Source organism: Porites lutea, chromosome 2 (genome assembly GCF_958299795.1).
Source record: "Porites lutea chromosome 2, jaPorLute2.1, whole genome shotgun sequence".
Classification (NCBI taxonomy): domain Eukaryota; kingdom Metazoa; phylum Cnidaria; class Anthozoa; order Scleractinia; family Poritidae; genus Porites; species Porites lutea.
Genome location: NC_133202.1, coordinates 53,947,424 through 53,962,901, shown reverse-complemented (window position 1 = coordinate 53,962,901; position 15,478 = coordinate 53,947,424). Strand labels below are relative to the sequence as shown.

Genomic DNA, 15,478 nt, shown 5'->3' with positions numbered 1-15,478 from the left:
GGAAGAATAAAAATGCAAATTAGTCTATTCTTATTTCAGTTTCACATCCTAAAACGGAAACTCTGGTTATTTAGATTGCCATAGTTCCTACCCAATACTTCACCCACCCTTAAAACCTACCGAGCGATATGTTATATCTCTTCAAACTGAAGCATTTGTTCATAAAATATATTTAATAAAACGTGTAACATTGATCTTTAAGAATACTCGATGCGCTACCTTAACTCTCTCTTAACATTTGTTTCTTTTTTAGTATCCTGTCAAAGATCAATAAACAGTGATGAAAACAATGCATGGACTAGCTAAGATAACAACGTTCTATTTCAAGGCGATCAGGACAACTTTGTGTATTTCTCAGTCACTTCTTCACTTCCACAGTAAATTATTGAGACATGTCTATGTAACTGTAGCTTCTGGGTGAATGAAATCTTTTGGCGTAACACTTCAAAGATAACCTTTTTCGCAGGACTTTCACTTATTAATATATGTTTTTAGTATTTTAAAACTACGTGTACATTAATTATGCTTGATGCTTATTTTGAATTTCAATTGCGGCAATTGTGTAAATGATAAGACTTATGAGAACCGATGGATTGAAATTGGTCCTGTAGAACCGTTGTTTCTTTTTGAATTCTCTCTTCCCAGTTTCCTCCCATTTGATCGAAATGTGATTTTTTCCTTTGAAATACAACAACCTCCTCATCCAGCCCACTATCTATCCTCCTGTAAGCCACTCTGTACATAAGACACCCGGCTTCTACTGAAAGTAATAAAAAACATCCGGTAAAAAATATATAGCCAGTGGAATCATTGATTTTTCGAAACTCCCGATTTTTAGAACCAAAGGTCGTTTCCTTTTGGATTTGCTTCGGTCAGTTACTGCTATTTTTACCACCAATTTTTCAAACCGTCGATTATCCGAAAATCCCGATCAGTTTAAAACTAATATTATTCTGCTTCCTTTCAAAAATCTTATTTCAATTTGTCGAACTCTTCAAAATTCGGAAACCAACAAAAACCATTTTAGCCTCATGCACTCCTGATAAGAGTTCAGCACATTTCGAGGAAAGTGTTTTCGTGCACTTTTTTATTACAGAGCAACTGACAAATCTCTCACTTAGTCCCAAAAAGGCTACAACGCCATTAATTGTTACATAATCGAAAATCATTTAAGAAACCACAGAGAAGATTGTAAGAAATGAAAAGAAGCAAGAGTTTATCACCCTTTATTCAGTTTAGATGAGTGAACTTAACTACTGTATTTTTTTACTATAGTTTTTTTTTCACTGTGGACTTCTGTTAAAGTAAATGGGAGGAAATGCAGCCCAAGTCCGCACAAAATTAACACATATACTGTATATCAATATAGAACTGGTTTGTTTTGCTAGGTTGACTTAGATCTTTTAATATTTACGTAAATTGACATGCAAGAGTGCTATACTGTTGCTGTCTGCGGCCGTTTTATAAGACAATATCATGGTAAAAAAGCTGTGATTCGATGCCATCTTCGAGTTTTCGAACAAAGTTCCATTTCCCTTGGAGGGCCCAAAAATCGGGATTCCACTGTATCATGATCAGTACACGGGCATGTACGGCATGATACTTGGTTTTGGCAGGTCCCTATTTCGCTACAATGATAAAAGTAAAGTAAAGTAAGTAAAATTTAATCTTAACTAAATGATACAAATTTATCAATTAACTTCTGATGTTTTCTCTAATGCAAACCAAGAGCCCTTGGAGTTTCTTGATGTATAGTTACTCCAATTGAAACTGATTGATTTTTTCCCTTTGATTTTTTTTTTCCTGTTAGTAATCTTCTTAGGTAGGGGTGACGAATCTGTGACAAAATAAAAATCTACTAGTTAGAAAAATCTAATCCAAAGTAAAAATTAACATACGGCATCACAGGTAGCCCAAACTCGAAAAGTGTGAGCGAGTCCGAACGATCATGATGATGGTTAAGGGCAACAGCCAAATCACCTGGAAACCGATGTGACTATTTGAGCAAATTTATCACCGTGACGAATATATAATAAGAGAAAATACCTTTCCTCTCTATGGTACTTTGCTATTCTTGCTCCCTGTATGGTTTTATTACCGATTTTGCCAATTCAAGTTGCTTCCGTTTGGTCCACATCTGATCTTTTAGGTTCTATGTTTATATATCATTTGCCAGTCGAAACGAGGTTATTACGCAGTTTCTTGATCCACTATGCGGAAATTTGTCTCGGCACATTATAAGTCGATCCGAAATCAAAATTTGCCAAGAAAACTTGTTCCATTGAAACACACAGACAAAAAACTGAACTCGGTAGCATCAATGAGTCAGTCTTTCAGTAGCCAGGCAATACGAAACGCTCTGGTTCATTTTTTTTTCTTTCGAGGCAGATTTAAGACAAAGCGTTTTATCTTACTAGTAGTAAAGAAGACATCATGTTAGGAAAATGAGTGGCCTAAGACGAAGGCCAGTAACCACCTCTGATAAACACGCAAGAAAAGAGGTTTGAAATTGCATTCGTTTTATTTTGTCTCTCCTTTCTCTCCGCCGGATGAGGTCGCCTATACAAGTAAACACTCAGTCAGTTCAGTAGAGGTCGTCCCAGTTGCCCATTTATAAACGTTCTTAAAGCTTAGTCCTTGAAACTGAAAGCTCACCATTGCCATATCTCAAAGGTACAAGTTGTTTTGACTTAGTTATCTGCATCATCTAACTTTTTCTACGGGGACCAAGAAGCCTTTGTACAGTTGGTCGAATACACTTAAACGGCTATCAGATTTTAATTTATTGTGGAAAGTCAAATGATAAAATTCACCTAACTTTCACCTCCACTCAAAACATCAAGTTACAACAATCCGTGCTGTAATCCAAAATGGCTACACTTTTAAGTGATACAACTTTCAAAAGAGAGAGCAATTATCTCGTTTGGCTTTGCTATATAAATTATTATCCGATTGAAGTTAAGCTTGACATTTTAGTGACTTTATTAAGAGCATGGCATGATTTAGTGTGTCCGTTCGAGTATAAAGCAGTGAGTGTAGACAGCGCAGTACAAAGACAACAAAATTAAGGCCCATGTCTCTTCAAAGAGAAAAATACATTGCTTAACCAAGAAAAAAGTTAGACCGGTGTTGTTGTGGCGCCGGAGACAAGAGGGAGCAATTATTGAAGGATTAGGCGGAGACTTGACTATGACTCGTGCTGATTCATACTTCGCTGTGTTGCGTACTCATGAATACAGAACAATGAAAACAGATCACACTTAAGTTATTTCTTTGTCTGTACATTAAAAGATCCCTGGTTATGAGATTAAAAAATAAACTTTGGCGAAGTTCACGGACTATTCAATGCAGTTTGTTGACGCCCGCCTCACAACTACATGAATTGTACTATAGCTGTTGTATCTCTCTGACCTAAATGCAAAGCCAAGTTGCTCAATAACAAGCAACCATTAATATACCACCATAAATAAAGCAGTAAGACTTGGGTGGCCGGATAAACATGCCTTTACGATGTAAAACACAAAGGAATTGAAAATACCGCTTTTTGGCATTTTTGTTTCGGCTTAGCAGCAAAAAAAGGCCCAAAAAGCCAAAAAAATATATTTTTTTTTTCCCGGAAAAACAAAACAAAGTTCAGCATAAGACAGAGCTATTCACCTGATTTAATATAAATGAACTCTTAGTTTTCCCTAGCTATATAGTGGGCCTCATAAGTTAGTTTCCTCGCGGTCTTGACGGCTTAAAATGAATCTCATGAAAGAAATAAAGAAATGTTTTTATTTTCTTTGCAAACCGTCTAAAATAATTTGGAGCTAGTAACATGACCAAGCATTGTTGTTAGATTGGTAAGAAAGCACTCTGAGTCATATTAAAATCTTCCCAATATAATCCGTGAATGACACAGAATAAAAACTTACTTGGATGCTTGTATCCTCGTGGAATATGACAAAAGAAACTGAGTATACCAGCTTCGCAAAAAGGTGGTCTACTTTGGGATAAAGGGAACAATTTTAAAATGAAAACTTCCAGCTACCCAAGATTACTGTCTCCGACCTGCTAGTGGTCCACGTGTTGAAATCTGAACAAATGGGGTTGAGTGAAATTGTAATCGAACACATAATTTTAAGTATTTTTGCTCTTGTTTGTGTTTCACTATCCCTACTGCGGGCAAACGCGTGGGTAAAAGAAAAGAATGTTTATCGAAGCTTTAATTAATTTTAAATCCCTTTACTAAGCTCAGACATAAACAAACACCGCCCCGTGAACGCGAAGAAAATAATGCCACGAGTCATTCACTATATTCATGGTGGCCCACGTGTGTCGCGTATATTGCAGTGTTCGAGAGGCAACCTGTATTTCAGGCACTTCGGAAGTTCTTGACATTTTTTTTGCGTAAAAACCTGCCCTTTGTCACGAAGGTACAACTATACAAAGCCCAAGAACAAGAGCAAAAAGTTTTCTTTACACTTTCGTCCCGCCCATGTACCCGTTAAGTGTAACGCGGAGGTCAGGTTGAACTTGTGGTACGCTTTGGCGCAAAGTAAGAATAAAAGAATCAATGCTGACTAAAAGAAAATAAATGTAAGGAATCATAGCTGAGAAATTGTATTGAAATCTAATGTGTTGGAAGAGTAGAATGGAGTTCTCTTTAACAATACGCTTGTTTTTTCTTTGTTTTTGTTTATTTTTTACACTGGCTGGGAATTCTCTCAGACACAATGAAAAATTAGAATTTCTTCGGAAAGTAGCCACTGACAAAGCAATCTCATCCACTCGCTAATACTACATTAATATTCTTTAGCGAGTCATTGTCAGTAACGATGAGTGAAGAAGGAAATCCCCGGCATTGAACTTGACAAAAAGCTTAAATTCTCGTAGAGGCCCAACAAACGTGTGGAAAAATAAAGCTAATAATTGTGACGTTTACAGAGAAACGTAAAACTAAAAGCTTGCGAGAAGTTCGTTTGTGTTGTTTGCTCTCGCAAGGCACCAGTAATCGAAAGCGCACCAAGAAAACTTTAAAATGTCCTACATTTCCAGCCAATCAGTACATCTTTCCCCGTAAAGAAAAGACAAGATGGAAATTACCCGAGTCATTCAAACGACCTAAGAAATTCAAAGTTAACAAATCGTTTACAGTTCAATAGCAATACAAATCATTAACCTTTCATAGTCAGTTAACTTTTAAATTAAAGTATATTATTCCGACACCATTTTGATCGAGATTTGGTTTCTCCGCCAACTTATGAAATTCTAGCCAACGGTTTGCCCTTTGAAGAATCCATGCTATTCAATTGACAGCCGCTCGCACAAACACTCAAAGCTAGATTGTCCTTTTCTCATGAAGCCACATATGTGATGCATAAAATGACTCTCTTTAGGAAAGAGCTTTTGCGCATTAACAGAGGCTTTCGCCTTTTGTCTGGTTTTCAATTCCATCTGCTCTTTACTTTTGTTCAAAGCAAAATCTTCTGTTGCTTTTATGTTTTTTTTTTTCAGCACGCTATTAGCAATTACAGATGAATAAGTCAGATAAAGAGTATATCATATGGCTGTGTATACAATTCTTTACCATATCAATGAAGTAAACCTAAATATTAAATCCCAAGAACTATGCACGTAAGTAAAGATCGCTACAAGCCTCATGAAAAGTGGCATGTAAACCGGTAACTACAACTGGCGATCACAATCTAGACGCCATTTTTTAAAAGTCCTAGTTTAATTTATATGACCCATGCAGATTTTGAAAAAATAAGCGATCGAGAGAAAATAAATGGCGACAAAGCACGGCTTTCAAACAACTTGATTCACTCACAAAATATCAACAGGGTTTGACTAGGGCATGTGTACAAAGACAAATCAAATAGAGCCTGTTTGAATTAAAATCTTCACAAATAAAAAGATACTATCGCATTTTAATTAACCGAGGAAGGCGAACTTATTAAAACTTTGATTTTGTATAGCTTTTTTGAGTAGCTAGTGATCGCTAAGTGACCACTTCAACGCGAATCGTTAAAATTATCTTAGTTTATACCACCTCAAAGTCTTCTCACTAAATTGAATTGGAGGCGCTAAAATGATGTCATTAGTACAATTCGAGGGGATACGCAAAGAAAATTTTAAAGAAAAAAAGGGAAATCAAGATCTCGGCTGTAGTCCAATTTCTGTCCGTGAACTTCTAAAACGCTACATTAACTTTGAAAGTAGCTTTAGTAAAAAATGAATGAATGCCATGGTTGCCAAAAGCAACGAATAGCACAGCCAGATATTTAATAAGAGTAACCGATAATTAAAATGGTAATAAAACATATAAGATACTAAAAGACAGTGGATCAAAAACTCACATAGGATGCAAAAACAAATATAGCTGACAGTGTTGAAAATATCGAATTTAAATGACATGAAATGAACCTTTACCCTAAATTAATCGCGAATTACGGTGCGGTCAGAGCCTTTAGCCATAAAAACGATTAACCAATGAAGAAAATATTACTTGAAAAACAGAACCACAAACAACTCAAACCTTGAACCGTCCATTATCACTTTCCCTAAAACATATTTTTCCATATGTCTTTGTAATGGGTCCAAACAGCACGTTTCTTCTTAGTCGCATGAAACTCGAACTTATAACTTCAACCTGCCTGTTGGGTAAGCATAGTTTTTAAATTGCTCCCTTCAAAGCTTTCCATGGTTATATTGATTTTCTACTAAACGGGAGCCTTTGAGTTGGCACGAAGGGCGTGCGCTAATATGGTGTTTATAGCCACACATTGTTGGTGTCAATTTATTATTTAACTTTGCAACAACCTGGTAAAACTGAAATAGGGTTAAATGCAATATCCCAACAAGTCCTAACTTTAAAGCGGTTTAAGCTGTAGAATTCCAGTCACACACATTTTTGTACCCGTTGTCAACTTAAGGCACTTAAAGCATTAACGTTGACTTCACTTTAGATTTTCTCAACAAATCAAAGTACTCAATACTGTTCAACGAACCATTTAACATTAAGGCGCGCATCGTTTGACACCATTATTTTGAAACTTTAGGCCGCATAAGTCAAGAAAGGGCTTTCAAAAACATGTTTACTTTTCCAAATGTAGGTGAAAACAAGAAGATAAAAATTCTACAACAACTGACTGACAATCTATCTGTATACCTGCTTCATGAACCAAGCACGTGGGCAAAGTTTACAAAATGCAATTTTTATGCCATTTCGAGATTTACGAAGAATTTGATTGTATCGATGGCTTAGCCTACAAGAAAGTTAAAATTGTATACTCTATTACTATATTTGTAAAGAAAAATGTTCTCATGTATCCTCGTGCCAAAGAAAATAGACATACACAAAATTCTGAAATGTTTAAACAAGTAATACAGGAAATGATATTGCCCTAGAGGCTTGCCTTTGTGTAGGTGATGTCTTTGTGTACACGATAATGGAAACTGGAGATGAAAACAACTTTGTCTTGAAATGAGATTCAAATTAGCAAAAAAGTGATTCCTTGTTTAATCACGTGTAATTAACAACTGTTTTATAAAATAAACTTATTTCGCAGTTAGTCATTGCGAAATAGCCGAAAAAAATATGGGTCTGCTGTGAAATTGGTCAGCCTTACGCAGAATTTTTGTTCAAAAATGGCGTGCAAACGTTTTTCACGTTTCCCTTGTAGGGACTGATAAATCTTGTTTAAGAAAGCATCTCGACAGTGCTGTCTCGTTGCTTATTAATTATGCTTATTTAGCCTTTGTACACGCTCGTTAAATGAAAAGACGGCAAGCAGGTACCACTGACAACAATGAATTCTTGATAATTTGCCTTTCAACGAGGGACGAACCTCCTTGATTTGCTGTCAGCCTTACATCGGTCATATTTGTAAATCTTGCATATCTGTATCCTCCTCCAAAGGAAGAATTTTTATTGAAAATATCAAGGCAAATTTACCTCACAGTTTGATGTGATTCAAGGCAGTCCATTTCAATTTGAATCGTGGCGGTCCATAAATTGATTTCCATACATAAACAGCCATCCCATCGCCTTGGATGAGGGGTAAAAATTTAACAACGGGTACGCTCTTAAATGATACCTCCTTAAAATTTAGGTAAATTTTAACATCAGGGCAAAAGGCGTTAAATTTTTGAAATTACTTATTTCTTCGATCTCCTAAAAAGTAACATTTACCGGCTTCATTTTTAATTTACAATTGAGAATTTCATGATTTATCTTCATGACATATGTTAGTGAACTTTAAGTCCCTTTGTCTCTGCTTGTGTTTATTTTATTCTCACTTATTCTTCAAACACTGTATTTCTTGACCAACGCCGCGTACACTTTGTCTATTGTTACAGTTCAATTTCTGGGTTTTTCTCTTTTTTGACAACAAAGCTTTTATGTCAAATCCCAGGGAAGTTTTCAACCCCTGTTGGGGAGTTTTTTAACCATCGTTTTACGAACAATGAAGCCTAATCCGTTTAAACAATTAAAAAGGCCGTAAAAGGAGCGAAAAAGCTGTTCTATTGTCAAACAAAAATGGCAACCCAAAGTTTGATATGGTGCTGTCATTCGTTTATTGAATACCAAAACACAAAAGATGAAAATGAAATGTATCAGGAATAGTTAAAGGCACTGACAAAAGGTAAATAGTACCTTTACAAGTATATCGCTTTTTTTTGTTTTAAATACTTCGCATTCGACTCCATCGTTTATGGTTACTGACTGTTACATACTCGGAGATGTCCTTTAGAATAACCAAATTCACTTCTTAACGCCATATCCGATATCACTTATCGCGATGACGATGACGATTACTTTAAAATTAGCAGTTTTACAATTTGTACAACAGTTTGGGTATTTAAATTGTTATTTTGAAGAAAATTTATGCCCATTAAAAAGCTATTGTATAGCACAAGCCAGCTGTATTTCATATCCATGCAGCTGATCCCCGCGCGCTTGCCTCCCCGCGCAGAAAGATATAAATTATTCAAAACCTCATTGAATTTATTGTTTAGCCTCTCCTATATCAAGTACCAAAAATTCGAAGTGGCATTAGATGGATTGTGCTTCAGTGTTGTCCACTGACCGACACGCGAACCTGAAAGGCCGAGGTACGAAATTAACTACGCCCTTACATAACGCCTTGTAGGTCAGAGCAAGGTTTTACTGTTAGATTGGTTATTCATTAAGACGTGCATTTCCTTCAAGTCACTCTATCAGAAGTGATTGTCGCTGAAGTCATTAGCTAACGCCCAAGAACTAAGCACCGACTAGCCTCCGCAGACGTAAATCAACATGGCAGAATCAGACGAGCATATCAAACGCCCAATGAATGCGTTCATGGTGTGGTCACGTACTGAACGTCGCAAACTCGCTCTAAAGTACCCGAACATGCTTAACTGTGAAATAAGCAAACTCCTTGGTGCCGAATGGAGCCGACTGAGCGACGAAGAAAAGAAGCCCTTCATTATGGAAGCCAAGCGACTGCGATCGATTCACAGCCAAAAGTACCCTGACTATTCTTACAAACCTCGTCGAAGAAAGAACAAAAGTGCCCGTAGCAAAGATACATATGCTACGTTTGGGTACAGCTCTAACTTTGACGCCATTTCGCCTAGCTACAGCTACCCAGTGCACCATTATCTCAGCCCACACGTTCCTCCACCGTACAGCGAAACATTTGTGGTGCCAATTGTAGGAACTTCGACTGCAGGTGCACCTAAACGTCCATATGTTCCAACTGGATATGCTCTTTCCAGCCATGGGCAAGACCCACACGTCTCACCCGCCGAGTACCATCATAGCCATGTTCCAGTGACCCGTGTTCCACAAAATGCTGGCTATCAAGCGCACACATTGCCCGAACGAGTCCCCGAGAAGGCACCAATGCTTTCTGCGTTTCAAACTTCGTATTACAAGTCTTATTATGGATACGGACAGTGCCCTATGGCTTCACAAAGTCAGCTGGGGCCAAACATACCCCATTAAAGAAATTGATGCACAACGAAAGATGAACACTGCTTTTAAAGACTAATTTCATCTGTGCAAATTTTTATTGTAAAAAATATGTCTTTGTATCACTCAGTTTTATCTTAAATTGATATGCCTATCAAGGACATTCCTTCAGGAATTAACGAAGATGTTATGTACAAAAAAATATATTCGCAGTGTGTTCTATTTATAAATTTCATATAACTTTGAAGCACCCGTACGTGTTTTATTGCTTCCAGAAAAAGGTAAATAGGTGAATTTCACAGCACTGTTGCATGATAAATTTGACAAGTACTACTTCGTCAAACATTAGAATGTCACATTACATCAATTTTGACTGTTAAATAGACATTTTGCGAGTAAACTGTTACCTACACTGTTAATTTGAGGATAGTCAGCACTCCTGTGGTGTAAGCAAAGTTGCAATTTATCAAAAGGGTAATAAAGGTGATCTAGCGAACAAATGTCCTACCTGTTTCAGAGAGAACAGATACCAGAATTAATGTCATGACACAACAATACAACAACCAACACTTCGCTATTCACAAATTGAGTGTTGAGGTCACTGTGAAATCTTAAGCCAGAGGTTGATTTCAGTTTTAACGGGAGTAATCCACTTATGGCAAAAACTTTAGTTAAGATAAATTGAGGGAACAGAACATTGTAGGAGCCTCAAAGCGCAATCTCACAATAAGAAATTTTAAAACGAGTTGGACAGCGTCACTCGAAGGCAAGTGAAACAGTTATGAAATATTCTTATTTTATTAGAATGAAGTATGAGCGATTTTCAGGCCTTTTAATCACAAGAAACCTTGATAAAAGAAAACGTGATTCATATAACAACGTTTTGAGATTTTTGCTGAATTTTGTGGGGAGGGAAATAAGGAAAGCGAGTCAGATGGCGCTCAGAGAAACGTTCCAACTTTAATTTCAGCAATGACTTCACAAGGAGCACATTCGCAAATTAACACTGAATATACCTTTAATCGAAAATTACTAAGCGAAATCTCTCAGTATGAATACGCCAGCCAAGAATTGTTCAAGTACAATCTCACCTGAAAAGTTCTTGTAAAAATGCAATATTTTTATTGACTGAAACTGTTGGTGATATGTCTGTTGGCATGTTGTCTAATACGAACTAAAAAATGAATAAAGAAACAATGCATTTATAGCATTTATCTTCATTTCTATACAAGTAACCTATTACTAGTTCGTATTTTAATTGCAACAGTTTCCATCTCGTGTCAAATAACAGTTTTTACTTTTCAAGTTATAGCTATCGCATCATATCGGAAGCGTTGAATCGGCTTAAATGGTTGACGGACGAAAACAAAATAATGTATTATTCTTTTACGCCTTAAGCTATATTGTTTACCTGAAAGAAAAGTACAGGGCGACAGTATCATATAACACAAAATATTAACAAAAGATATCAAAATAATAGAAGCAACCATTCGCTCACAGGGCTTGACTTCAAAAATTAACTGTTGATATCTTTAAATTAAAAACGAGCGTTTGCGTTCTTCACATTCTAAAAATGCATTGGCGCACGAAGCCCTCTGCCTTTCATACGGGCAGGTAAACCAATTCAGCATAAAATAACCATTTTATTGTGGCAATTTATGGTAAGATTCTTACTTGTTGTTCCTCGAGGAATACAGGGGAAATGGTTTTCTTTCATGAATTTATAAGTGTTTACAAATATCAGGTGGTTAAATTTATTTGGGAAAGTTTGGAAACACCTGGTATATTTACCGGCAGGAGTAAAACTGATTTTTATATCTTCGCTTCTTGCGGTAGTTGTTGTTAATATGCTTTTTGACACACTCTGGAGGGAAAGGATTTCGTTTCAGCTTAACACAATAACATGAAAAAAATACATGCTTTTTTCCAACGTCATGTAAAACGGAAACAGGCTTCTAAGCATGGGTTCTGAAGGGAGAAAAGTAATAAAGCAATGAAGCTTCTGTTGACTAATGTTAACTCCACCGTTTATACGTATGCTTTGTAAAAATCACTTAGTAAACTAGTTTTTCCTTTCATCAAAGATCATTTTTCGAGGGTCCGGTCCAGTGTACCTTATATCTAAATTGAAAACTATAGTTATTTTCAAGAATGACACAATGAAAAGCCACATAGACTTTAATTACTGTAACTTGGTAACTTAAATCGATAACCCTTTGTGAGACTCTTAATATCAGTAGACAGTGTGAGGTGTTGAAATAATACAAGTGTGCCTAAAGGATTTTTACTAAATATGTATTGCTCTTGTAATAGTGGGAATGGAGTGTGCTCTCTTTTTAAAACATTCAATTTCTTGACTTGCAATTACATTCTAGAATAGTTTCCCGTTGAGTTTATGAATAAGATGTACGACACCTTATTCTAAAAGTATGGCGTGAACGCAGGTTATCTGTAACTGATGCAGCTATCGATTCCTTCTTTTAACCTCTAATATATTTCACTGCCTTTAATTCAGAGCAGATAATTTCTTAGAAAGTGTACACAGTATTTTTGTCAACTGAAAAGTCTTCGCAACTGCATAACTTTCAATAAGGTGAATCTGTATTTGAATTACATTGGCATTTAGGACAGCATAAAACAATCTTGAAAATGCTTATCTAATTGAAATGTAGAAAATCCATTAATCACAGAGAAAAAGCGAAATAAAAAAGATATTATTTTATCAATAAACTTTCGACAATATATTCAGTCGCTTTTTTCTTTATAAAATGCACCCATTTAAAGCTTTCGTCGTCTTTTAAAATTATGATTAGTAACGGTCGCTTGTGTCTATATGATATGATTTTCATGCAATTCCTTATATTTATCATATTCCTTTTGACGTACCTTTTATCAAAAAAATCTACAATATCAGTCTTCAAATTTGGCATTCATAGAAACCTCAAGTGAATAGACTTTGGAACGTTTTCAAGTTGCTAATTGCAATTTGTTTGCGGTTGTAGAGATGGTGGCATTTTATTAAATGATTAGTTGCCTAATAGAAGTCGTGTTCCTTGTGCTACTAATTAGTTGTTACATACCCTCAAAATATAACTGGTAAAGTATTGCATATTCAAGGTTTCTTTTCATTTTTCAAGTAATTGTTTTATTTCAGGAAAACTCGCTTCTCTAAAATCGAATGGAAAATTAAAAGGATAATGTTTATTTTATTATTACTATTTTATTATATTTTTTTCTTAAGATATGTCCGCGCCAGCAAAATTTAGCAACATTACAAATTACCTATCAGCAATCTTGGTGCTACTGGTGACCTTATACCTTTCCTCCCAGAGTGAGTTATGAGAAGAAATTGGCGTCCAGTTCTGGCCTGGTGCTTTAGTCCGTCCACTTAAACGAAACTTCTTCAGCGACACCAAGTGTTTTTTTTTTGTCTGGTCAGTTGGGATTTTCCCAATTTAAGTCAAAGGACGTCATTCATAGAAGAAAAAAAAAGGCTTTTTGTGTTTACTACTAAGCAGCAGCAGCAACAACAACAAAGAATATCATTCTGCTCTTCGAGTCCATAGTATTTAATAAAGAAAAGTTTGGGGGGTGGAGAGGTTGTGGAGACAGCTCAGGCTACCTGAGTTGCTTCGACTATCGTCATCCATTAGCATTGCAGCTTTTCTATTCAACTTCGAGATAGTCAAAAATCAATGTTCAAGACCTTTTTCAATACCTTTTCTTTATCTTTATAGTAGGTTCATTTGAATGTTCATACTACGGCGGGATTTGGTTAACACATTCACTGGTCTGTACTGCATGATGAGTGTCAGCGTATCAATCTAAACCGGTTTTAGAGTTAAAAGAGCTCCTTAAGGTTATGCCCTTTGCGACATGAAAAATACACGTGTTAACCGTCACACTCAAACGAATATTGTTTTGTCCTGATTGAAGATTATTTTCTAGGTGGTGGCGAACTGTTTCTTTTAAATTGATTTAAAGAGCAGCGTTTTTGTTTGGAAAAAAAACCTCAGTCTTGCTTTTTCTATATTGAGATATACATTTCCGTTATTCGCTTATTCTTGACAAAGATTTTGGAGGCCCAAACGTGTTTGAAAATCAGAATGCCACTAGTTCTTAATCAAGATGTATCAATTGATGAGAGGCGAACTTTCGCCTGAAAAAAAGAGCGTTTTATGATTCGACCCGATTCTCTTATACATGAAGCCTAAATGTACGGAAAGTGTATCCCGAAAAGCAGATAAAAATATATCTCTGCTAGCAACGACGGATTTTACAACTAGTACTTAACATAAGTTGTAGCCGCATGATTACAAAACGACTATAGTTAAATAGACAGGACCTGAAAATGTTGGATAGGAACTATTGAGGCAATAAATAACATGGAATTTCAAATATTTAAAACTTAATACTGATGCCCGTAAACACACGATTTTCAACATGAACCAAACTCCTTCTATAGTTTGATTGTTTCTTTAGCTAGAAAAATGAGACTTAAGGTTTCATTCTTGCTTTTAAGCAAAGAGAATCGATGAATTAAATTCGCAAGGAAAACAGAACATCAACAATAAGGAATTCCAAGCGAATCGTAAATTGTTAAAGGTAAATGTAACTGACTTACATTTGTGTGCTTGTGTCTTTATATTTCAGTTTTCCCTCATTATTTTGGAACAGATTATGGGAAAAATGCAACCTCGGAAGGAAAATCAAGTGAATTCGCCACGTTCAGGCGTGGGTAACCAATGAATTGTATCATTTGGAATACTAATAACAAAAATAAAATAAAATAAAGCCAGAAATAGCAAATAGAACCAGCACAACAGCGCATTTTGCAGATTATACCTGAATATCAACCCAGCGCAAATTGAAAATGGGACGTATCGATCTCCTGCCCATAAAGGGCTTTAACACTTCAAAAAGTTACTCATCGAAATGTTATCATCTAAATAAAACTGACATAGTCGGGTGACACAGACGTCTCTTGTCAGGTTGTACAAGACGCGCCAAAACTGGAACTAATCCGAGCTCTTAGCATTATTTTAGGTAATAAAATATATTGCCTGTTTTCGAACATACAACTAATATCACCCTTTTGGAATGGTATTACAACATAAGTCATTCCTTCAAGCATGATGTTTTGCTATTTGATACAACTTACTTCACTGTAATTAAAATTAAAGCACCATTGCTGTAACAATAAGGATATATTGAAGAATATAGTATTTTTTTTCAAATCCAACTGTTTCTACTTTGGGCATTTGAAAACTGCAATTTCCTTAATTTCAAGTGTTCTTATATGTTTTCTTTTCTATATCATTACGCTTCAGCTTAGCTTCGCTAGTTGAATGCATACTTTTCGATTACTGATATTCCTGCGTATTCACAAATCACCCATGACTTTAAAGTAGAATAACTGAATGCTAAAACATAAAATTAAGATAACCTTCGTTACTATACCAAATCGCTTGGTTGACGTCGATTCTACAGAGAAACAAAATGTATCATTATATATCATTACACTTCAGCTTA

The 15,478-nt window shown here is 35.8% G+C and overlaps 1 protein-coding gene across 1 annotated transcript; it reads left to right on the top strand.

Moving 5' to 3' along the window:
* The first annotated feature begins 9,019 nt into the window (after positions 1 to 9,019).
* On the top strand, positions 9,020 to 11,289 carry LOC140929041 (transcription factor sox-3-like). The gene has a single exon (XM_073378866.1). It carries the CDS (start codon positions 9,287 to 9,289, stop codon positions 9,977 to 9,979), a length of 693 nt encoding a protein of 230 aa, XP_073234967.1. The 5' UTR covers positions 9,020 to 9,286; the 3' UTR covers positions 9,980 to 11,289.
* Positions 11,290 to 15,478: the final 4,189 nt, after the last annotated feature.